This window comes from Tursiops truncatus, chromosome 7, assembly GCF_011762595.2.
Source record: "Tursiops truncatus isolate mTurTru1 chromosome 7, mTurTru1.mat.Y, whole genome shotgun sequence".
In the NCBI taxonomy this organism is placed as follows: Eukaryota; Metazoa; Chordata; class Mammalia; order Artiodactyla; family Delphinidae; genus Tursiops; species Tursiops truncatus.
This window is the reverse complement of record NC_047040.1, coordinates 88,984,915-89,011,419: the sequence shown is the minus strand read 5'-3', so window position 1 is coordinate 89,011,419 and position 26,505 is coordinate 88,984,915. Positions and strand designations below refer to the sequence as shown.

Here is a 26,505-nt window from a genome sequence, read left to right as displayed (position 1 = left end):
TTTATATAATATTGTACATCAACTATACTTCAATTAAAAAAAAACTTGAACTGACCCAAATGATCATAAATGGGTAAACAGATAAAAAATATTATATTTATCCATACAATAGAATTCTTCACAGCAATATAAAGGAATGAACATTCAATACAACCATCAACATGGATAATCTCAAAATAATTAAGCTGAGTGAAATAAGCCAGACAAAGTTAATACATACTGTATGGCTCCAGTTTTATGTAAATGTACACTAATCTACAGGGGCTGAAAGCAGGTAATAGAGGCAAGGCAGGAAGTGGGGTGAGGGAGAGGTATTGCAAAGGGAAACAAATTTCTAGGGGTGATAAACATGTTCATTATCTTGATTGTGGTGAGGATTTAATCACCTGTTTAACAAACCTGTTAACCCTTATCAAATTGTCCATTTAAAATATATGCAGTTTACTGTATGCCAGTTATACTTCAATAAAGCTGTTAAACAAACAAACAGTACTCACAGGGACGTGTAGTGAATATACAGAATTGTGAACCTAAGATTTCCTGGATACCATATAATATGTACCTGAAGATTCATACTAGTCATATGCTCTTTAACATTTATTAATACACTAGGCATTATTCTCTTAAGTCACCAACTCTTTGTTATTAACTCTACGTTTTATTTTTTCCTCTCTTCTGACAAAAAAAGCAAGATTTCACAGAACCATTTTATTGTCATAAAATTTCATAGTATTTATTTAAATCTTTTATTTGTTCCCTTCTGTCTCCATTACAGAATGTGTAATTGTTTTAGCCTGTGTCAATACTAAATATGTAGCAAAAAGTTCTGAAAAAAGGGACAAAAAATATTTTCTGTGGGTCTATTATGTACTTATACATCTACTAGGTACTCATATACCTTTATTTCTTTTAACCCTCTCATCAGCTTTCTAAGGACAAAAGTATTATATCTGTTTACAAATGAGGAAATAGTAGAGACCTGAAGAATCTATCCACTTAACGAATTTTGAAATCAAGAATGGAGCTCTGTTGCTAGTAACACCAGAGTTTTAGGCTCTTTTCAGAAAGCTGCCTGATTGTACTGCCATAGCACACTTTCTTCCTACAGAGAGGAGGCACATCTCATTGTACAAGTTTGACACAACGTGTCAGTGATTCTCTATATTGAAATTCCCTTACAATTTTAGCCAATTTGTACACTAATCAAGCCCCAACTACTGAACTGATCAGGAAGAAAAGCAGTTCTTCACAAATATGAAATAAAATACATATAAACTCAAAGAAAGAAAACTAGATTCCCAAAGTTCAGGTTTAGGGGAGAAAGGTATTATATTCGGCTGAACCAAATAAAATCTGTATTTTTAAAATTTCCTTCCTTCACTTGTTCCTCAAATGTTTATCTGTGCCAGATTCTGTACTAGGTACTGGATATATTAGGGATTAGAAAGATATATAGATCCAGCCCTCCTGGAATTTATAATTTGGCAAGGGGGACAGCAGGCTTCATTAGAACCTTTAAAAATGCAATAACATAGAAGCAGTATTAGAATACAATAGTGGGCATACAGCAATGGAGAACAGGAGATACTCAGCACATATATAACTAAAAATGCCGCATACTGTTCCACAGATCTTGCCTAAAGCATAGAACTTGGGAAGGTTTCAGGAGAGAGATATACAGCTGATGAATAGAAAGGAAAATAGAACACATGCAGAGAGATTAAAGAAAATGAAATTATTTTGGCCTGAAGAAGGATGTAAAAAAATTTGAGTCCTTAAACAAATGATTTTAACCCAAAGGATAACGTTTGGTTATTCAATATTTCCATTGGAAATATTTTAAAAGGAAAAAAAAATAGGCTTAATTTATAGTGTGATCCTAGCATATTACCTAGACAAAGAGAATTATTTTTGTTGTTTGTTTGTTTGATTAAGAATGATAGATGTGGCCCTATTAAAGTAGGTGAAAACCAGAGGACCTCTAATGATCCTTTTCCTTTGAAGATTCTATGAACATCATAACAATATACGCACTCTAGATGAAACTGCGTGGACTTGACGCTTTCAGCTCCATCCTTTATTGTGGTTTAGAAATGCATTCCGTGTTAATGCAGCAGCATGGTTAGTGAACACTTTCCATCTGTCAGTAAGATGCTGAAAATTACTAAGTCACAGCATTGAGCCAAAAAAATGAAATTGGGTGGATGAATAATTTTGTACTATAAAGAAGCAGTAAATTCCAGCTGTGAAAACCAAGTAGCGCAAAGAAAGCTCTGGGATTTAAGATTGGTACTGCCATCCCATTACCCCACACCCGATAGTTTTTGAAAAAGAGTCATCTTAACTGTTCCAAACTAGAGATTTTAGCATGTTCATTTCTTGCATTTGTTTCAGTGCCAAAAAATACAGCATGTAGTGCCAAGACTTTTTTTCCAGAAAAGAATCTAGATAATTCATGCCCAGTGATTAATTACCAAATTTCATAAAATAAGAAAAAAATGCTTTCTTATATTAAAGTTTTCAAAAAATTGGAACAAAGCACAGTGTCAATAACCTTCACTTCTGCATGGTGAAAGTTTTTGAAAGTATACTAAGAGTAATACTAGCATGAGCAAATATTCTCTTCTCAGTAGTCACTTGTATTTTAATCTACTTTAATAATAGTTTAGTCACCCAAAATTAATAACCATTGATAACAATAATTCTAGAATTCATTTTAACTATTAATAGATCCTCTGTCTTACTTATGCTTCATTTAGATTGGTAGAGACTTTTGAATAAGAATATAATGAAGATACCGTTTTTTTTTTTTTTTTTTTTTTTGGGGTACGCGGGCCTCTCTCTGCTGTGGCCTCTCCCGCTGCGGAGCACAAGCTCCGGACGCGCAGGCCCAGCGGCCATGGCTCACGGGCCCAGCCTCTCCGCGGCATGTGGGATCCTCCCGGACTGGGGCACAAACCCATGTCCCCTGCATCGGCAGGCGGACTCTCAACCACTGCGCCACCAGGGAAGCCCGAAGATACCGTTTTTAAAAGCACTGTTGCAGTTCCTTAAATGACTTGCATTATGCATAGAGTTAGACTCTGAGGAATGTCACCATTTCCTGAAAATACTCTTTGTACGTACCTACAGCAATTTCATGTATTTATAAAAGCTTCAGGAAGGAGAAAATGCATGATTTAAAAAATAAATCTATATTCATGTTCATTCAGTTAATCAAGTGGAGGACAACATTTTCAAACGTGTGACCTGCATAACATGGATGGCAAGCTGTGGATCACGTACTAGATGGCTCTAACAGTGAATAAGCAGGGTGTTACATAGTATTGACTGGCTGCTGAGAAGGTTACCCCCTGTTCAGTTCTCTGTCATTTTTTCTAGTTGCTTCATTATGAAAAGCTTGGTCATGGGAAAATAGGGCTTTGCTCAACTCACTAATCTCCCTTTTAACAAAGAGAGAATTGGATTTTGTTAGGCTAGTGTCAAACTAGAATTGTGTCAAGCTAGAATTTAATGACATTGTTTTGCTTTCAAATTGACTATAGACAAGGCATCCCTTCATTGTCACTCCTACGCCCACTCACTATTAGTGACAATGTTATTTAAAAAAATTCTATTTAAGTATGCATTTTTTTCTGATGACATTTATCCATTCCTATTTGTCTAGGATCATTTGTATCTGCATCTTAATTCCTTGCCTTACTGCACATTTAAGCCAGGTCAAGGAAGCTCTACTGAGTAATGGTTAAGTGCATGGGGCTGAAGACATCTCCTGTGGAACCAAATTCTGCTTACTCATTTTTTACCTGGGTAATCCTACGAAAATTACTTACACTCTCTGAGCCTTATATCCTTACTTATAAAATAGGAATAATGATAGTTATACTCTCTCACATAACATCCTTTCTCATAGGATTGTTGTGAGGATTAAATGATAATAATCCACACATAATCCACACATAAAGTTTAGCACAATGCCTAGCATGATGAGCTTTCAAAACTATCCTTATTATTAGACTTTGAATTCCCTGAGTATATATAATGGCTTACTTAACATTTTCAGTAGATGTTTATTAATTTTTAAAATAAATGAATGTTATAAAGATACAAAAATCAAGTTTAGTTCTACAAGTAAAATATTAAAAAGGAAACAAGTAATACAATGTGGGCCCAAAGTATGCTGTAGGATGAACTGATTGTATCCAGAGATTTTAAAAGTCCTGGTGCTTTCCTCTGCAAAGAACAGGGGTGCTGATATGAGAGCCCCTTGAAATTCAGCCTTGTGCGTAATTTTCAAATTCCCTATTGGTAATACCAATATCCATTGGTAATATCTCTTGGTAATACCAGGCATTTAAATTACATGTTCCCAATAATAATTTTAAGAAATATTAACAAATCTGATCTGCAATTACCTCTATTTGAATATTATGAAAGGGACATGGTAAATCCAGACAGAAAAAATTTTTTTGTTTATATCTTAAGTGATTGATTCTCAATTTTCTTCCCTCTGACTCAGTAAAATGTTCTTTATTTAAAAAGAACTGGCTGAATTGTCAGGGTACTGAGTTCATAAAATGATTTATGATTACTAGAGGTAGTTTCCTATACCTCTCTGATTCCCTGATAGTTATGCAGTGAGATTTTTACTGCTCAATGCCTCTTTATACCAAGAATCTTGTGGTTTTAAACATTAAAAGACCAAACTGAAGATCTGAGAATCCAAAAGATTCTCTTCTTGAAGCAGTAATTATCATGGGACTGGGGATACGCTCATTCCAAGAACTCTAAGTTCATCCAAAGAACTTCTAGGATAGGAATCCATAAAGTAACATAACACCTCACCATCTATGAATAGTTTCTAGAAACAGACAGAAATATCCATATGAGGAATCTAGCTTACTGATACACAGATATAATTGTTAAGAGACATAGCTGTATGATCTTTTATAGAAAAACATGATTAATTGGAATTAAGTACTATATTGAATTTTCTGAGTACACTTTGTTTTTAGGATTCAGAAGTTAATTACAAAGGAGACTAAAATATAAACAGATTCGATGTTTGATTTTTTAATGTAATATAAGAATATTCAAAATGTGGATCTATAGCCATATATGCTATTAAATAATATGACATTTTTGCCAGTACTGTTTACTTGGTGATAGAAAAAAATCAGATTAATACTTTAGAAATGTCTTCAACAAGTTGAAACAGGTAAGATGTTACTCTTTCAATAGCTTAATTAATTAAAGCTGTATGGCAGTTTATAAAAAGTAAGTTCCCAGCATTGTGATATGGATTTTTTTATTGAGTCAGCCACTCAATATTTAATACTCAGTATTTAACACTAATTGTCAATACACTCAATTCCTGAATGATTGATTTTAATGAACTAAAACAAAATACCATACATTTACTTTAACATTAATATTTGATATTAGTATTTACAGCAAAATGGTTACTATAATATTATTGCAGGTATATACATATTCTGTAACTTTTATTAGTTTAAGGTTAAATATAAATATATGAACTTACATTAGAAATCTTGAGTAAGATAATACAATTCACGTAACCCAAATACCATTAATCAAAAATATTATTTGAAAACATATTAGATTTACTTGAACTTTAATAAATAGGATCAGTTTATATTCTGCTTTTTTTCAAATATTAGTCAAAACCCAGTAACTGTATCAAAAGGGAAGTATTTATATACTGGAGGTTTGTCTCTTTCTTAGAACACAGAATTTTGAAGGGAAGTGTTGTACTCATGTGGATAATATGATCCATAGGAATGAGAGATCTCTGGTCACAGGGTAGATCCACTCTCTATTTTATCTCTCTAGCCCTTAAGTAATATTTTTCATGTCAATTCTGCTTTGGGTCAAAGGAAACTCATCATGAAGAATTTCTGTTCATATTCCTTTAAAAATACCTCTCAAGAATTTTGGATTTGAAAACTAAAAATATTAATTAGAAGGTTAAGATTTCAAATGGAAATAAAAATAAGTAATAATTTACTCTGGCATCCATAACCCAGCAAGAGGTAACAGACTTCACTGTTTCACACTAAACCCTATGTCACCTCTCTTTCCACTCCCATTATTCACCACATGAACTCTGAACAAGGAACCATATATGAACAGTGGCCTGATGACATAAAAAATCTAGCCCAGAGGCTTTGCAGCCCAGGCATTGAATCTAACACTGACTGGAGAATAAGTATGGTTATCAGAATCATCATCTATACCACATCTGTCCCCTACATACACATCACAAAGCTAATAAATGTTACAGTCACAACTCTACAATAGGTCATTTTTTACGCATTACTATATTTTGTCCTGAAATGTTAATGGCTGAAAATGGATAGTCTTTTTGTAAACAAAGTCTGATACCACTTGGATCCTCAAACTGATCTTAACATATAAGCACAAATCTAAGTTTTCTTAAAGGAATAAACAAAAGTACCTTCTACATAGAGGTGCATTATCAGGTGTTGCTGTTGAGAAGAGGCAATACAATCTTTCATTTTACCTACTTTCATTCATTAATATACAGTATAATCCTATATACATGGTGCTAAACAACATTAAATAACACCTGAAAATATAAATGACAGAATATCCACTAAGGAAATTGCCAGCCCAAAAGATATGTGAACAGAATCTTATAAACTGAAAGAAACACACATATTTTTGTTCTAAAAGTAGGTAAAAGGAGGCAAATTTTTCAAGTTCTACATTTCATACTTTTTTTTAATACAGCATCTAATACGTAGGCTTCCTATGTACTGCTATAAATCTGTTATTGTAGGGATTTAAATGTTTTAAGAGATATCTTAGACCAAATGTTAAAGTCTATTAAAAATGGTACAGGTATATAATTGTGTAACTTTCTGTGCAAGTCTTTGTGTTTGAAATATCTTATAATTTAATATGTATTACACTTGCTTTAACTTAAAAAAAATTTTTTTTTCTTATATTCTCATAGCTTGAGTAACCCAATTCAAATTTCCTCATCAGACATTTAAGGGAGAATAAAAGCAAGCATTGACGGGTTCTGTCTTTTGGTTTGAGTGTGTTCAGTGTCATGCTTGAAATCCAGGCTGTGGAAAGTACAAAGCTACTGTAGGAAGCTCAAGTTCCTTTCACAAGCCCCAGCTAGTGTGATTATAACGACTGCATTAAGTAAAAATAATTAGCCAAGCAGCAGGTTGGTTATAAATCAAGACTGTTCAAAAGCAGCAAATGACTCTGAACCAGCGTGAAAGCAAGACTCTCTTTGATGACACAGAAATGATGTAGAAGAAAGCAGGAAATGAGACCACAGGGAGGAGCGATGTGGCAGCACAAACAGCCGACTCTAGAGAGCAGAGTGGTGAGTTCATAGCTGACCAGGAAAGCCCAGGCATAAAACTGATGAAAAGGATGTTTCATAGGGATCTAGGGCACTGAGAATCTAAACTATTAAACAGGGAGAGAGAACATAATGGAAAGACATATTCTGATATCACCTTATGAGAGTCAAATTGCAGAAAGTTTCAACTCTGTTACAAAGAATTATGAATCTAGTACAGGTCCGTCAAATCCCTAAATGCTCATTTCATTCCTAAAATAGAAAATGGCAGGCAGAAGGTGAAGAAAGTTTGAAACTGAGATTCTTAATGAAAAGCCCAGAGCTGCCACAGTTGGAGTAGTCTACTGATTGTGGTCAGGCATTCAAATGTGGCGCTGGCCCAATATTGTAATAAATAGTGTAACAGCCTTCTAAGAGTAGTTAACATCAATAGTCTAGTAGAAGTGTGTATATCTACGTTTTAAGAAGCTTTCTTTTATTTGGGCATAGAGTGAGGAAAGAATAAACAACCTCAGGCAAAAAGAAATAATTTTATAATAACTATTAACAACTCATAAAACAAAGTTAAAACTACAGCCTTCCTTGGTATCCACAGGGGATTGGTTCCAGGATCGCTACGGATACCAAAATCCATGGATGCTCAAGTCCCTTAGACAAAATAGCTTAGTACAGTGGGCCTTTCCAGATCTGCTGATGTGGAACCTGTGGATAAGACAGGCCCACTGTATCCTGCTACAACTGTGAAGGTAGCATAGATTTAAATCTATATTTATACAAAAATAGAATTAAAAGGTGCTTTAAAATATTTTTCAATTTAAATCCAAACATGCCAAATGTAGCTTTAATGGACTCAAATGCAACCATCTCAAAATCTAGCCATAATAAGATGGGAAACTATGCAGTTAATTTAACTTTTAAATTCAAAGTCTCACCACGACTAGATTACTGGACAAAGACTCCTAAACTATATTTAATCTACATCTATTCAAAGTGATTTCAAAGCCTCCTTATGCTAACCTGGAAATGATTACCATACAATTTTTTACAAATATTGAGCATTAGCTGTTAAATTTGCAAGTACTTATAAGATCTCAAAAGTTACACTGGGCTGACTGCAATAAACATGTGATATTTTGGTAAATATAAAAATCAAATAATTTTTAAAATATTTGCACATTACTGGTTATTTAGTTCCCTATACTACATGTGTACTGTGTTTGCGTTAAGTTACTGTGCTCTGTTTTGTTAGGCTTTTCTATAGTGACTGTCTCTCTCTCTCCCTCTCCCTTGCATGTGTGCTTCTACATTGGTTTTATTTACACAATTAAAAGCAAAGCAAACCAAACTGTTTAATTTAGGTCAAGGTAAAACAAACTATAATCCTGGAACTTTAGAAGTGACAGAAAACAATTAGATATAAAACTATAGATAAATACAAATATTGGTGCTGAAAAATAAGATGTAAGGGCTAGGTGAACTCCAAGAATAAAAAAGAATCTCCTCCTAAACTGAGCACTGGGCTAAGAAAGTACAGAAGGCAACTGAAATAAAAATGGGTTGCAAATGGAGGTTTTGCAACAACGAATGGGCCAGTTTCTCAACAGCATTTAATGCAAGTCTACACTACAACCTGCTAGGCCACCTGACATGTGAAATAGTGAAACACATCCCTTCTTCTAGACAAGGCCCATTCTCACCCACAAAGAAACATATAACTCAGATTCAAATAATAAGGCCTTGGCTTGATAGGGTTAATCTTTAAGGAGTGTTATGTTTCTTTCCCACTCAATAAAGCATCAAACGAGGAACCATCCCACAAGGGTGTTAAAAGAATTAGCAAAAATACATGGCATTTATATATGTATTGAAGACAGAAGAAAGGGGAAAGAGGTGGTCTTTTAGCTCCTTCAAAAATAAGGATTGAGGGCTTCCCTGGTGGCGCAGTGGTTGGGAGTCCGCCTGCCGATGCAGGGGACACGGGTTCGTGCCCCGGTCCGGGAGGATCCCACGTGCCGCAGAGCGGCTGGGCCCGTGAGCTGTGGCCGCTGGGCCTGCACGTCCAGAGCCTGTGCTCCGCAACGGGAGAGGCCACAACAGTGAGAGGCCCGCGTACCACAAAAAAAAAAAAAAAAAAAAAAAAAAAAAAAAAAAAAAAAAAAAATAAGGATTGACAAATGCCATGCTAAAATATATGTAGAAGAAGTTTTTTTAAGTTAAATTAGCACCTGTCCACGGTCACATTTTAGAGTGGGTTTAAGATACATTAAATGGTAACCCTTATTCATCCTTTCCCCCATTTTCTGTATGTATGTATATATTTGTATACTGGTCTGGAACTTAAAGCAATAATTGTGGCTAGGAGAATTCTATATAATTTTATAACAGAAAATATTTAAATATTTTCTTTTTATATAGAAAAAATGATGTGGATTCATGTTATGGTCATAGAGCAGAGGCTTTGGTGTCAAATAACCCTGGATTCAAGTTCCAGTTATGCCACTTGTTAGCTGTAGGATTTGGGGTAAATTACTCCTTGGATCTCATTTTCCTCAACCATAAAATAGGGATAATAAGGAGATTAAATGAAATAATCGCTATAAAGCCTTTAACGCATTTCTTGGGCCATACGGTAAACACCACATAAATATTAGGCATTATTCTTATTATGATGATTAATAATTATCAGTTTGAACGGTGTAACATACCAAAACAGTTAAATCACATCAAAGTGATGAGGAAGAAGAGTAAAATGGAGAAAAAAAACATTTCATCCAAGAAATTTTTCAGATAGCTAATATAAGTCATTATTCCATGTTGCTTTGGTAAACAAAAATACAAAAGACAAGAGAGCAAAACAGCCAGTAATATAAACTCGTCTACAAAAGTCCTTGATAAGTGTTATGGACAAACTGGTGATGGATGTGGCTTGATGCTTTGTGAATTGATTATGAAGGTCAATTCCACAAAGTGAGAAATGGTGGTTTTATGATACTATAAAGTGATAAGCCATACTGATTGCATGTCCTGAAGACACAGTTATATAGAGACAGTATTAGAAAAAAACCTCTTAATGATGTATTGTTGCCTGTGATTATACATATAGCTCATGAATACTGTTCAATATAATGGAATTTCAAAGAACTTAAATGATTTTCATCATTTTGATTTCTCCCAGAAGAGTTAATTAACAGTAGGGTGGAATCTAGCAAATGCATTTAAGACAATTTTTTCTAAGAAGCCTGAAGGTTCTGTCCTTAGTTTGGACAAACTCTGTCTTTTCTAATCAATTACTAGATTAAATGCTTTTTTGCTTCCCTAACAATGCCAAGTTTGGTGCAGTCACCTAAAAAATAGCCTCAATTAATGTTTTATAAATGTTGAAAAAAATGAGTTACACATGACAACTATTACTTTATCTCTGTTCCACTGTTGACACATTCAGGATAGAATCAAATACATTAAACAAAAATGAATACATATGTTCTCCATTTCTGCAATGTTAAGTAATAATAACTGTAAATAAAATAATTGATCTTAAGTGAAAATATTAATGTTTCAGAAACATGCTAACAAATGATTGCTGTCATCTACTAAAACAGAACAGATGCCTTTGTTATCTTTTTTCTTTTTCCCCACCATGTTTAAGAATGAACAATAATCATTGGATAAATGAACAATCATATTTAAGGAGAAAAATGAAGCCTAGAACAATATGAAAATGTTTTATTGTTTCTATTCATTAAATGCTAATAGCATGTGCATACGCTAACATAAGAAGACAGTTTTATCTTACCTTTCAGATCTGTCTTTTTAGAAACAGTTTTGACTTATGCTAAAGCAATACTTAACCCTTTTGCCTTACCCCTCCATGCTTTTTCTAAAATAGCTAACCTGAGGTTATTGACTCTGGGAGCACAGAGGAAAAACATTCGCACGTTAGGCCCTAGTTGTATCAGAATTGTGTTCAAATTCATTTCACTATGGCCATCTCAGATGATGATACAAATGCAAGAGGTAGGATCCACCATCACAAAACACTCACCGCAGTTGGCCTCATCTGATGCGTCTGCACAGTCTGGATCCTCGTCGCAAACCCACAGCTTGGAAATGCAATGTTTGGTAGTTTTACACTGGAAATAGTCTGGAGAGCAGCTGTTTTCGGCTTAAGAGGAAAGCATCTATTATTAAAATGTAGCTTTGGACAAAAATAGACATTCTAATTAAAAAACAAATAAAATTTTAAGTTAATCAATTGAAAATGTATAATCTTTTAATTAATAAGACCCTGAAGGTGATAAGTTTTAACTTTTAATTATCTATAGTGTATTCCTATTATCCGTTCCAGTATAAATAAATAAAACATATTTCTGCAAATGATGCATTTGATAAAAATCAGAGTTTTCAAAACCACCCCACCTTGATTAGATATCTTGAAACTAATTAAAAAATAAAGGATTCAGGGTCTTTCAAAATAATTTTTTTCAGATAAATAAATATAAGAATTTACACATAGGCATTTTTGTAAATAGAAAAAGACTAAAATCAGAAGATATTAGTGAATGGGAAAAAGAAAGGCACAGAATTTATCAAAACCTCTAGTTGTGTTGAGATTTTGACGGAAGAGGTGAACATCTGACTCAAACTATAAACTGATTCACAAATCTTAGTCAGTTTAATGGATCAGCTTCTAGAATCTCTAACCATAAAGAACTGGTACTGACTTTATTCTGAATGTACCATCTTAATCAAATTGCTGGATGACTGCACATTATTTACTAATAAAAGTTTTAGAGGAATAAAATAAAACTTCAGTAAGACAGAAATGTTGACAGCAGTTCTGCTGAAAGCTTGAACTTGACAGGTGCTCTATGGTTCAGATCCTGTGTGTGTATGTACATGTACGTGTGTATGTGCCTGCCTGCCTATGTGCATGTATGTATATGATGTAAATTGTTCTGCCTCCCATTTTATGTATATTGATTTTTCATGGGAGATTGAAATAAAACGTGAACAGAATTAAAATTATTTTACAATTGTATTTTGAAGTAGCTTGTTAAGATACATTAGAAGGAGTATTACTTACAGTTTTTAACAAGTGATTTTGTTAGGTTATTTTGTCCAGATTTTTGTTTCTTATCATACACTCAATATGTTATTATTAAGGGAAAAAATCTCTAATTAAAATGGAGTTCATTTCAAGTAACTAATTAAATCAACAGAAGAAAATTACCTGCAGCTACTTAATATGGTAAAAAAAAAAATCTATATATTTTTTAAAAATGCACCATAATCACCTGTAATTTGGTTTTGCTGCTTCTCTTAAGGATAATGTGGATGAATGCATGTTTTTTCATGTTTGTAATAATCTCCAGGTAGCTTTTAAGTAAAGATCACCCATGTTTTAATTTTCTATATATTTTTATACAGAGTTTCTTAACCATCCCAATAGACATCTAGTTGGAATTATTTGCCCATCATTGCAATTATATTTTCCACACTGTATAAATTTATGGTGAACAATAATAATCTTTAGACCAATTTCAGTTGGGAGTCAGAGGTCAGAGTGAACAGTTGGAGGTGACTTACGACAGTCCCTTTCATCTTCCTCATCTCCACAGTCATCCTGCCCATTGCATCTGAGGTTTACTGGGATGCATTTCTGGTTCTTGGTACACTTGAACTGACCTGAGAGGCAGACATGTGTGTCTAAAAGAGAGAACAAAAAATGTGGGCTAAAGCCTGTGTCTGAATTTAAATCAGTGCAGACATAATTAGTTAAGAATTAGATTCGTGTTCCTTAGTTAAGAATGTAATCACCTACCACAGTTGAGTTCATCAGAATTGTCCCCACAGTCATTCTCTCCATCACAGATGAAAGCGGGCAGAGCACAGAGCCCAGTTCCACACTGAAATCGGCCTGGCTGACATTTAAATTCCGCTAGAGGAGGAAACATATAGGTATCGTGGAATGACAATCTTAGCTCATGACTTCTTAAACAGAGCTTTTCTGACATTCAACATATTTATTATATTATTATATTAAACATATCCTAGAGCACAATGTGAATGTCTCACATCCAGAGAGCTATTAGTTTCAGATGGACAGTTAAGCTTTGAGCAGCTCAGATGGCCTCCAGATTAGATTTTATAAACTAACAGTAAGAAGAAAGATATTAACAACATATAAATATAAATATATATATTTAAAACATTTAAATTTCTTCTCATTTCAAAGACATGGTATTGAGTGGCAGAGCACAGTTCATTGTAATTTTTTTAAAAAGTTATTCCAATATCACTTAAAAAATTATTTATTTGATCACTTTGCTGCCTGTAATGTGTTAAGAGAGAAATATCTGCCCTCAATACATATTCCCCAGCATTCCTTAAAGCAAATACTTTCTATAACTATCACATTTTAAATCAGAATTATTGATATTTATTCCTATAATCTTATTAATATATAAGGACAATGTCATAACTAGTAAAGATTTTTATATACCATACGTATGTTATTATAATAAATATCTCCTACATGGTAAAGCAGTTTTTGCTATATTCTTTGAGTTTATCTAAGCAATAATAACAATAAAGTAGGATCTATTGTCTATCTACTTTGTATCATGCACTGGGCTAGGTTCTTTCACATATAGTTACTAATTGAATCTCATTATAAACTTCTCACCTTGGGATCACCATGACCATTTTATAAATGAGGAAAGTAAGTCTCATGGATTCTAATAATTCACCCAAGAATATACAAGTTTCAAATGCCGGAGTTGAAGTTTAAATCCACATCTGACTCTGAAGTCTTCTCACAACTTGCAATAAACACTTATCTTTTCACTGATGATCCTAATGTGTGTTACTAATCACTGATTTTGAGATTAATAGTATGCTGTTTATTAGTTCAAATCGGTCAATCAAACATGAATAAATTATATTTTGAACTTCCTTTGGAAGATAAATTACGCTTTTATAATTAAAATATTAATTAAAATTTTCTTAACATGGAGAAAAACCTCAATATATGCATGGCTTCCATAGAAGTGAGTTCTAAAATGTTGAACATCATTTACCTTCAATTTACAACATTTATTAATTAATCACACTAAATGTTTAAACTGGGCGATCCTTAATTTTCTCATGATCTAAACATGCATTTCCTCTATTTCCTGTTGCTTCATATACGAGTTCCTTTAATATTTCTTTGCGCATAATTGCTGTTGTATTTTTCAACACTTTATGAACTTATGGTGTATGGATAGTAATTTTTAGACCAATTTCAGTTCAGAGTCAGAAGTAAGACAGGACAGAACATTTTGAGGTGACTTATGACAGTCCCTTTCATCTTCGTCATCCCCACAGTCACCTTGTCCATTATAAGTGAGGTTGTCCAAAACTTTTCCGTAAGAAGGGTTGTAAATATTAAAGGAGTTCCAATGTCTGTTAAATAACTAGGAAGCCTATGTGACCTTTAAATGTGTCTCTAGAATGATTCTTGATGCATTAGGGTATTATAGGAAATATAATTACAAACTTATGATGCCAGAGAATTCTTGATGCATCAACTATATTTGCATAAATAACATTATTGCAGTATGAAGGTATATGAACCTGGTATCAAGCTTTTCTGCTTTTTCAGGTGAAATTATAGGTATTGTCAGTGGCTCTTAATACCTGCAAATTTTGATGATGCAGCTACTCAAAAATGAAGTCTAAACACTTGACAGACACACGTACATCATTTTCCACCTCACCATGACTCTCAAAATAGTGTCATGCCTACAGATGTTCAAGCTGTTAACCCGTCAACTCCAAGAAATAGATCATTTACTAAAATATCACAGAGATAATCTCACCAATAAAAACACTTAGTATTGGTATTTAACCAGGATAAGGATCATACAGAGACTCTTAGATACCAGATGCCTCTTTGGTTCCCTTCAAAAGTCATTAAAGTTATATTTGTTCACCAAATATTCTGAAAGTGGGTAAATGTAAAAAGTGTGTTATACTAAAGCTGTAGTTAATTTTTCATATGAGTTTGGATACAGCATGAAATTCCAGTCAAGATTAAAATTAGAGTTCAGGAACTGTAAATATTTTAGAAGGGAGAGCACTGGGTGCTACTGACTTTGTCTGCAGGTCATTATGGGGATAATTCCTCAAAAAACACTATAGTAAATCTGGGCAGGAAAGGTCATCTTAATATGAGAACTAAAGTAACACATTCATTCTTATTTCTATAAATTACAAAAATAAGTTGTATTTACTATATCACAGAACAGTTTATTGTGAGAAAATTAATAAACTTTATTGTGTAAATCTCCATTGGCCACCATAATTTCTTATTCCTTGATATTTTTTTAAATCAGTAACTTAAGAATAATTCAGGCATAATAGTATACCTATGTCATACAGATACTACTCTTCATATACTGTCCATCACAGTGAAAACAAAAACTTTATTAAAAAAAATCAAAGGGCAATGGACCTTTCAGAAACAAAAATAATATTAGAAAAGCAATGACTTTTAAAACTTTTTCCTTCTCACTGAATATATTATTTACTGATTTTAAACATATAAATGAGATATGTGAAAAAACTTCAAATGTTTGATATACTTGGTAGTGACCAGAGAGGTGGAATACAGCTCATCCAAGTAATTATCTAGAGGTCCTAAGTTTGAAACAGCTTTGTAATTATGTGGTGGAAAGTTCTGTAGCAGAAAGTAGCTGGCTTTCACTAAGACAGTATACTTCTTTCTTTAGTGCAAGCCTAAGGATCTTGAACTCAACTGTCAAGACCAAATCAAGGCAACCATCTACTGGGATGTTGAGGAATTATCATGATTGACTACAAGCATCTTCAAGTTGACAGGACAGTATTAGAGTGACCCATGGAGTGAACTATAAAAGGCTAACAAGGAAAAGTCTGCTGATTGTCCATTACAACCTAGGTTACCAAAGATAGCTTAAAAAAATAGCACCTAACCATGCCAACGACAGTCAAATGTCAAGACATAATTGGTAGTCACTTTAAGGCAACTACTAAGAGCATACTAAATTGACTAACAGCCAACTAATGACTTATATTGGAAAAATCTGACTTTTAAGGAATTTTCAGGATCTTAATACTGACAGAAATGTTGAAGGACTGTATCCCTTAAAGTCAAGATTTCAGTCATTGAGTGGCATTCTGAAAACTTGCCCATTTTTGCTTCTGATTTAATGATATCTTAAGTCAAAATCATGCTGATTTTTACTCTCCTGATTGCTACATGCAGAGTTTAGTTATTCTACAAGTAAAAAAAATTGAGAAAGAGATGACGAATACAAAGTGCTGATGGTGTCATTGTGGATGTAATAGTGATCAGAGACATACACAAGACATTGCAACAATTTTTGCTGTATTTTAAACTACTGACATAAAACCTTTCTGTTTCAATTTTTGAAAGCTATCAGAAGGCAATACTTAAGATCTAGCTTCAATTTTCCGGGTCTGGGACGTAAGGAGCTCTAAATTCTAAATTCCTGCATCTGCCAGTGTACTCACGACAGTCATCTGGTTCGTCAGATCCATCACCACAGTCATCCACGGTGTCACATTTCCACCAGAATGGAATACATTTATCAGTTTTGCAACGAAACTTTGAAATAAAGGGAAAAAAAATAAAGATTAAAGAATGCTACTCATATGTAACGGATATTTAAAAACTCACTAGGGCAGAGCAGCCTAGCCTACTCTCTTGCTGCAAATGTGAACTGTGGTGGTCTTAGAGCATTCCACAATGGAGAATAAGTGCACAACAAGCAGCAAAATGACCATCAGGAAAGCACACTGTTCAGGAAAACCTGGTGAAATTTCCTGAGCAAAGACAAGCTCATGAATTTACTTATTGTCTACAGCTGCTTTCTCACCACAACAGTTTAATACTGCTACACAGACCATGTGGTTCACAAAGCCTAAAATAGTTATTACCTGTCCCGCTACAGAAAACTTTTGCTGAACACTGAGTAGGGCTAAAAATCATCAGGGATACCAGGAAGAGGTATTGAGTTGAATTCATTTAGTTAATTTGAATTAATTTAACTAATTTAAATAATTTGAATTATTGTTCCTGCTAACTTCACTGGCCAACCATACACAGTGACCGAGAAAGTTCAGCCAATCTTAGATCTCAGACCACAACTTATCCTTTTCTCAGTAACATCCAGTTCCAAACGTACCCTCATAAGATAGAAGAATCTAAAGAAAATCACACTTTCCATACAGAGAGCACATGCATCTGAAATAGTTGCCGTGAATAAAAACAAGCGATAGTTAAATTTAGTAGATTTCTTCTAGTACTTCAATTTTTTTTCTTCTTCTGAAATTGAAAATATTAGGTATTTTCTAAAATGCATTCATTTTCTTTTTGAAGTGTTTTTGCTGTAATTCTCATGTGAGTGACTAAAAGCAAGATGACATTTATCTTAGCATGTTGCATGCCAGGCAGATTTGTAACATAGAAATATATAACCTAGGTTCAATTTGCTCTAATGAAAATGGATTAGCAAGCTAAAAATTTGTTCATTTAAAATACTGCTACTGTCTTCAAGTAAGACAGACTGTGACGCTAGCCTTTACTGAACCTATCTGGATATCATGGAGCTGATTCAGGGTAGATTTTTATATATATATATATATATATATATATATATATATATATATATATATTTATATTTATATATTTATGTTTTAAATAAGAGAGTAAGTTTTTTGCCAGTGGCACTGTAAGAGGGAATAGAGCACTGTGAATCCAAGGGAAGATCTCCCTGTTCAACTGATTTTCCCATATTTACTTAGCCTGTGGTCATGTTTGTTATGGCTTTCATAAATTACCAAAAGAAAAATATTACTTTGATAGATAGTGATTGTCTGGGGATATAAGGCTTACTCTGAAAGCAATTGCCGTGAACATTAAACATTTCCAGTCATTACAGTATATCAAAGTATATAAGTAAGATGATTTCAAGTCTCCTGAGTATATTCAAAGTCTTTCCAATCAAGATTTGAAAAATATCTAAATTTTTAATATTAAAAATATTTTAAAATTTACATATATTTACACATATGTTTAATTTTACTAAATATTTCTGATTTAAATAAACACCCACTGTTGGAATGATAGATGATGACACAATGATTTTGCTCACCATTTCATTTTTAATAAGGACATAAAAGTGTTTTGAGTTAAGGGAAGGCCAGGGTAAAATATATTTATTATTACTCTTTATGCTAATCCATATTTTATTCATTACTCTCAGAGGAAGATTTCTTCTATTTTGTGTCTGGGCTTTTTTTTTCATACTTAAATACAGTAACTTTGAAAAGATAAATGCTAAACATAAATACAAAACATTCTTCATGGTAAATGCTCTCCAAGACTAATAGCTTCATAAAATAAATTGCAGACTGCAATCATCACCCACAAGAAGAAGCTATAAAGAAACTCTTAAATGCATGTCTACTAAGTGGGTACATGGATAAAATGCAAATCCTACATATAGTGAAGTTTACTCAAAACAGGAAGAGTCTCCACTTAAAAATAAGTAAATTCATTTTAAATTTACTTTTATAGTTTTCTAATTAAAATGATTTAAATGTAATATTTGAAATGATTTGTGCCACAAGAATTGGACCTAACCTTGATTTTTACCAGATTTTCATATGTTCATTTCCAATCCTAATAGAATTCTTATCGGTGTGATTTGCCTATTTTGTTAAAAATCAATAATATTTGGGGGTGTATAGTTGGCTGCAGTAACTAGATGATAAACCCCAAATCCCTTAGTAAGATAAATTTAAAATGCAATATTTTTTATCAGAATGCTTAATGATATGATTCTGAAGTACATAAATTATTCACTTCATTTTAATATCTACCTCACTAAAAATTGTGCTATGAACTGACTTTTCTCCAAGAAGTATACAGTAGATCTTTTTTCCCTCCCATTGTATCAGAAAAGAATCGGAGATAAAATGACTGCATAAACCACAGGACTTACAGGGACAACCACTACTTGATTGTGTTAGCTGAGATGTTACTCTTCGTTAACTTTTTTCTTAAAAATGAGACAAATGAAGTGATAACTGTTTTTTTCAGGAAGTATTGAAAACAAAGATATCTGATCCATAACATTCTGTTGTTACTGTACTGTCTTGCTATTGCTTATTTTTTTTAATTCATGCAAAACACTATTGGGGGTATATGAAAAATTATAAATATTTTAGTCATGTTATCACTGGTACCAAATTGAGAGGTAATTTAGTTATATGAATAATCCTTTTCTAGGTTGATTTAAGTTTTCATTTAATTGACTGATCAGACTTTTTGCCTTTGAATACACACAATCCTAGGTTTTTCTTATTTAATAATTTGAAACATCTTATTCCTTTTATGACTACAGTGAGGCTGATGTTTTACTATCTATGTCCTGCTGTTTGAGATTTCATCTGTGTGTCAGACATCCTTTGGCTTTACTTTATTTCCAGTCAGCTAATGAGGCTCACTACACTGTAAGGGGCTTAGGCAGGTGTCATTTCCACTAAGTTACCTATAGCCTCAGTGTTGGGCCTCAGCAGAGTGACCCTGGTCTGCTCCAAATCAAGAGAACAGAGGTTATTTCAGAATAACCCAGAGGTTAAATTGAAAATCTGTCTAAACTAAACAAAATTAACAGAAATTATAATTAAAAAATTTTTAAAGATGTGACTTCTCCCTTAAATTTTACCTCTAGTTTGCTTATTTTACCTCCCATAGTGACAAATTGCTAGTTCTCTAAAAATAATGAATTTTGTTCACATAAATACTTAGGAGAGTATAATTAAAACAACACAGTTGTAAAGAAAAAAGAGACTGTGACCTGTGCTTTCAACTAGACATCAGAACCTCCTGATGGCAGCTCACACTAATTGCACACATACTCAAGTATATTCTACTTGCACTAGAGGGCTAGGGTAATAACAACAACACTTACTATGACCCAGGAACTTTTCCCATGTAATCTTCATAACGGTGGCCTGGAAATATTATCAATCCCATTTAAAAGATGAGAAAACTGAGGCATCAAGTAGTTAAGTAACAAAGCCAAGGTAATTCAGCTTATTTAAAGCAGTCAGAGTATGGTCAAAGTGAGTCTGGCTTCAGAGTCTATGCCCTTAACCACTACACATACTGCTTCCTGGAAGAGGTTGGATCTTTTTCATTTATATGGTTCTTTATTGTATGAGCCTCATAGTCATAACTTAAGAGGCAAGTTGAGCTAGAATTAGCTTCTCTTTTTGAAAATAAGCACACCCTAAGAGAAATTCAGTCTCTTCCTATGATGTCACTGCTAGAATTGTAAAACCAGCAAATTCAAAACACAGAATTCTAAGAATAAATTTAGTCATGTTAAAAAAACAAATCACATTTCCTTTACAATTTTATCTTAAACAAGATACTCAAATATAAAAAATTAAATTTTATAATGCCATATGACTTTTGTCCAAATTTTGAAAGTAATAAAGTCCATGCAACTACCATTAAGTAGAAAAATTAACTTCTGAAATAGCTTCACTGAAAATAACTACATTTTGAAGAAAAAGAGATTTCAGAAGGAAATTATTTAGATCATATAAATTTTCAATAAAAATATCTAGAAAATTACTTTTTACAAACATATTTTCCATATCACTTACTCTGAAGAATGACAGAGAGGTAGAGATGGTGATACAGAGCAGATTATCTAGGAATATTTTTTTCTTTGTTTAAACTGCATATATCTTAGTCTTAACCCTATGCCTCAATCACCCTGGTATCTTGGAATAGGTCAAATTTCCCCTGATGATTCTGCTATGCCTGCTTACGATTTGCACCATTATTCTGTGTGGATCGGTGTAAGAATGGTTTCCATTTTTGTTTTTGTCTTCCTTAACCTCTATGTGTACTTCCTAAATTCCCATTTTAACAATATGTATCAAATTGCTTTTCCCTTACTCTGTGACCCTCTCTATAATGTATGGAATGTTTATCTAATGCTATGCCAAACAAAAAACATGATGTTTCAAAAACGGTTTACGTGAATAAACAAAACACAGGCAAAACCTTTATAACAACTTGCTCATACATGCCATGAAATGATTTCTAGACCTCCACTCACCTGACTGGCTGTGCAGTTGGATAAGCAAGTCCTGTTATCAGCTGCAAGATAGAAGTTGGTGGGACATGCACAGGTGTGAGTCTTTCCAGGGGCTAAAAGGCACAGATGACTACAACCTCCATTATTTGTCATACAGAGATGTTTGGAGACTACAGATGAGAAAGAAACAACAACAGAATGGGATAATCAAGGCCAATAATATAATATGGGATGAGAGATAGGACATTTAAGCTTCATAACTTGTATTTGAATACAACGTTGTAATCAAGAACTCATCAAGATTATAAATATAATTTTATTTTGTTAAAAACTCTACTCATCATCCTATGACATTTATTTTATCATTAAATAATTTTAAGAATGTATCTCCACAATAGAAAGTATTTTAGTAGGAAAAAAGTGTCCATCAGAAAAACAAACAGAGACTAAAAGTATTTTGGATGAGTATATACACAGGTTTAAAAATATAAATGTAAAATAAAATAATGAAATGATGGTCTACATGTAATAGTATAGTGGGTAGCAAAATAATCAAAACTTTATTCCATATGGCCTGATAGAATTCCCACTAGACGTATGCTTAAGCAAACTTGATACAGTTCTCATTTTTAGAGCCTCAGAGTTACATAAATATAGTTCCTTTCACCTAGCAGTCCAGAAACTAGGATCCTATAACTATTTTGTAAATAAATGATTTCAAGAATGCAGTCTTCACTTCTCCAACTACATGTATTAATGTCATTTCAGGTTAATATGATTTCAACAAATCCATAATTCTTGTACTATTATTGAGCTTCTAACCATATCCCTTAACAGCAGTATTTGATATCAACTGAATTTATTCTATACAATTATGCTAAGCAGTCAAATCTGGTAATCTTTCTCAAAAATAAATTTACACTTAACCTTAAAGGAAACAAAAATGGAATGTTACTAAAAGATGTTGATGCACTTATGGAAATCATGGAAAGAATAATTACCATCAGGTTGTCTATAAGAATGATACACCTGGATATCTGTGATGGCATGCCATGAGTTAATCAGTGAGAGTCTGTCTGCTCCCGAGGTTTTATGGGCACGGCTGAGTGACTTGGTTTTCCCATCAGTCCAGTAGATGTAGTCTTCAAACAATGTTAGTGCAATCACCCCTGGAATATCTTGATTAGGGACTGTAATAGGAGATGGTAAGATTAATGTTCAGTCTTGGAAGACTGCCAGTTAAAATATTCAATACTACATGGGCTGACAGATACAACTGCTACAGAACTTCGTGTGAATAACTGCTGTGACAACCTGTCAGGCCGGCAAGGTTCTTTATTACCGGTTAAGAGAATGCAGGACCTGGCGCAGGAGGTTGCTTTGCTCAGATTTAGATTGTTTCAACCACTGGGAAGAAAATGAATTCAATCCTGCTTACAAGTAATGGCTGCTTCACCAGAAACAAATAACATCCAACATTTAAAACTTATATATATATGTATATCTCCATCAGTTGTTTCTAACTTATATCCTCCTTAAATCCACAGGTCATTGTACTGCTTTCTCCCACTTTTAAATGGATTAAATTATATATCCAGGATGAAATGTCTATCTACCTGGAGATAGAGTGACTATGACTACTATTAACCATTTTAGTCACTGAGATCTTATGAGTATTTTTGCTTGCAAAATAAGCTGGGATAGGGATGGAGAAATATATAAATGTGACAAATAACAATGCATCATGCAGACTTAACAATTATAAAACTGCTTTGTTGCAGATTAAAATTGTTTTATAATTATACATTCATTAGAGGACTGGGTTTAAATGTAAACAGTAGATTGAGCTTCACAAATGTAAATTTTTCTTTCAAGAGATTCCAGGGTCCTATCTGGCAAATAAGATGTAATAAATTTGTTTGGTGGTTTGGAGTTAAATAATTTTAAAATGTGATAGAGGGTTCTTCAACTTTTTTTAAAAAAAGCAATAAATAAAGAAAATTGAAATTCCCTAATTTGCACAAACATTCCAATATATTTCTCTATATAAATTTTTAGATCTACTTTTAAAAATTCTGCAAAATGTTCGTTAATGAGAAAAGGTACTATAATTCAGGTAATATGTACTTTTTTATATATTAGAACATAATGACAGAATTTATGTTTGGCATATTCCTCATTCAGCAGTAACTGAAAAACTATCAAAATTTAAAATATAATTCACTTTTTCTAGGGAGGTTTACAGCCTTATTTTTAAGATGCTGGGTAAATTTATATTGTTAACTAGAAGTAGAAATTTTAAGTCTACCAATTTGTTATTTTTACTCAGATGGGCAAAATGTGATCAGAGAATTCACTATGACTCAGAAAATACAGAAATAAAAGAGTTAAGACTCCTTCAAATGGGTGACACTTTAAGCCATTGACTACTATAAATAATGTAGTGTCTAGCCAGAAATCCATCTCAGAAGAGATACTATGCATATGAAGGATATAAAAAAATCAAGAAAAATCCAGATGTGCACACTTTTGATGCAGATATTCAAACTGAATTATCCGTGTAATTCCCAGACATGGAGCCCATTGCCACAATGATAAGTAGAATTGAATAAAGAAAGATGAAAAGTAGGACATTTTACCAGAATGAATCATGTCTGAGTTATTTATGCAAACTATGCCCACTCTCCCCCTTTGACTATATAAATTCATTCCAGAAAGATAAACAAATGTGGCAAAATGTTAACAATTGGGTGACTCTTGGTAATAGGTGATCATTACAGCAATCTTTCAACATGTGTGTATGTTTGAAACTTTTCAAAATAAAATAAAAATACTCAGAAAAAATTGAAAGTCTCAGAAACATTCAACTCAGATTTCCTTAGATGTCAAGCAAGTAATTACATCATTAAATAGGAATTCAAAAATTAATCATCACTTTAAAATAATGTCAGTCCACCAGAGATTCAATTAGCTTCTGTACAAAAAGTGAAGTTATTGTAAGAACTTGCCTATTAGCATCTCAAAAATAGCACAGTCTGTTGAACTATTCAATAACTAGAGCTGACATTTATTCAGCCCATGGGTGCCAGAAAGTAGGCCCTTGGCTCTAATGGGTGGGGGAGGCCATTCTGGTCCCAGAAGGAAGAATTATCAGGCCCACATATCGATAGATCTGAGATTGAGAAACCCCATAGTAACATATCAACTTTGTACACCTATTTAATTTAATACTCAAAACAACTCTATCATGAAACAGTTGACCTCACTTTCAGATAAGAAAACTAAGATTTGGAAAACAAGTAATTTGACCAGAGAGGACGGAGAAAACTATGAAGATGCTGGTATCTGAATCTAAATCGGATTTGCTGGCTGCTGAGTTCTTTGCCACTTTACCTATCAGCCTTTAAGAAAGCCATCCTAGTAAGGTAAAGTGTGGTTATGGACTGAATTGTGTCCCCTCAAAATTCATACGTTGAAGCCCTAGACCCCAATATATCTGTATTTAAAGATAGGGCCTTTAAAGAAGTAAGATTAAATTAAGGTCTTCAGAGTGGGACCTTAATCCAATATAACTTCTCTTACAAGAAGAGAGGGACACCAGGGGTGTGAACATACAGAGAAATGGCCAGGTGAAGGCACAGCAAGAAGACAGCTATCTACAAGCCGAAGGGAGAGGCCTCAGGCGAAACCAAACCTGCAAACATCTTGATCTGGGACTTCCAGCTTCCAGGACTAAGAAAATACATTTCGGTTGCTTAATCCTCCAAGTTTGTGGTAGCCTTAGCAAACTAATACAAGTATATAAAACAATGGGACTAATTTCATAAGCTCCATGTGAATATCATTTTATTTAATTACTTGAATGCAATTACACTGTATATGATTTTCAGACATGAGACAATTTAAGCACAGGGCAAGTTTGCTATCTCTAAGTTTGTAGTGATTGGCCACCAGAAACCCTCTGTTATCAGGTAATCAATATAAGTGTATAGAGATCAGAAAAATGAACTCTTATTTTTGGCACATAGCTGGATGTACAAAGAATGTAGAAAAGTCAGGTTAAAGTGAAGAAAAGTAGTCCATTTTCCCAGGAATTGAATCTGTTTGATTCAATTCCTTATTTGATACTGACAAAGAAAAACAGGACTAACACTAGGATCTTTATACAAGCCTATTCCAAGCCCATTCATTTGGTAAACATACTTATTTCCCAAACAGCAAGCATCAAACACAACCACCAGAGTATTCCTTCTAGAGAAAAGAAATGAAGTAAAAACACCAACTATGTTAACCAAAAGAAATCTAGTCTCATACATCTGTAACACTATAGTGGCTCCAACAAGCTACTCTCTAAGAGATAGTGACGTGTTCCCTAACACCACGACCAATGCCAATAAAAATCAAATAAAATGAAAGAGAGTAAAACAAACAAACAAGAATCTTTACATATTGCCTTTTCTGGCATATGTAAACTTGGCAGTATGCCTCATTTCCTCTTTAGGACCTAAAATCTCCTTATGAGAGTTATTTGACTATCTGCTTAAGTTTCTGTGAAAAAACTGCTATATGGTAACTGATAAATGATAAGTATAAATGAATGGATGCTGTGTTTGTTTTTCCATCAACACAAAGAGTTCAACCTACATTGGGAGTAAATGAGATGTTCCGAGCCAAAGCATTATATATTTTGGTATGGGAAACGTTCCTGATTCAGAATGAGAAAAATAAACTTGCTTACTTTTGGTTGTATTGTATCTCTATTTATATACTTATTTTCACCTTATAGATATGTGTATATATGTACATCTATATGTGTGTATATACATGTGTGCGTGTATTAGGTATGTGTGCATATATAACATATCTGTAATATATATATGCATAATATATACATACATGTATTATATATACATACATATATTACAGAGCAACAAAAAGATTAATCTTGTGATGTAATTTGGCAGTTAGTGG

The 26,505-nt window shown here is 33.3% G+C and overlaps 1 protein-coding gene across 1 annotated transcript in view; it reads right to left on the bottom strand.

Moving 5' to 3' along the window:
• The window catches only part of LRP1B (LDL receptor related protein 1B), a 1,432,692-nt gene that overhangs the window by 193,415 nt on the left and 1,212,772 nt on the right, over window positions 1-26,505 (bottom strand). The window contains exons 61-66 of the mRNA XM_073806959.1: window positions 22,536-22,724; window positions 21,556-21,704; window positions 16,925-17,018; window positions 13,188-13,304; window positions 12,953-13,072; window positions 11,409-11,528 (exon numbers count right to left, since the gene is read on the bottom strand). Coding sequence (XP_073663060.1) covers window positions 11,409-11,528; window positions 12,953-13,072; window positions 13,188-13,304; window positions 16,925-17,018; window positions 21,556-21,704; window positions 22,536-22,724 — 789 coding nt within the window. The remainder of the gene's footprint in view (window positions 1-11,408; window positions 11,529-12,952; window positions 13,073-13,187; window positions 13,305-16,924; window positions 17,019-21,555; window positions 21,705-22,535; window positions 22,725-26,505) is intronic.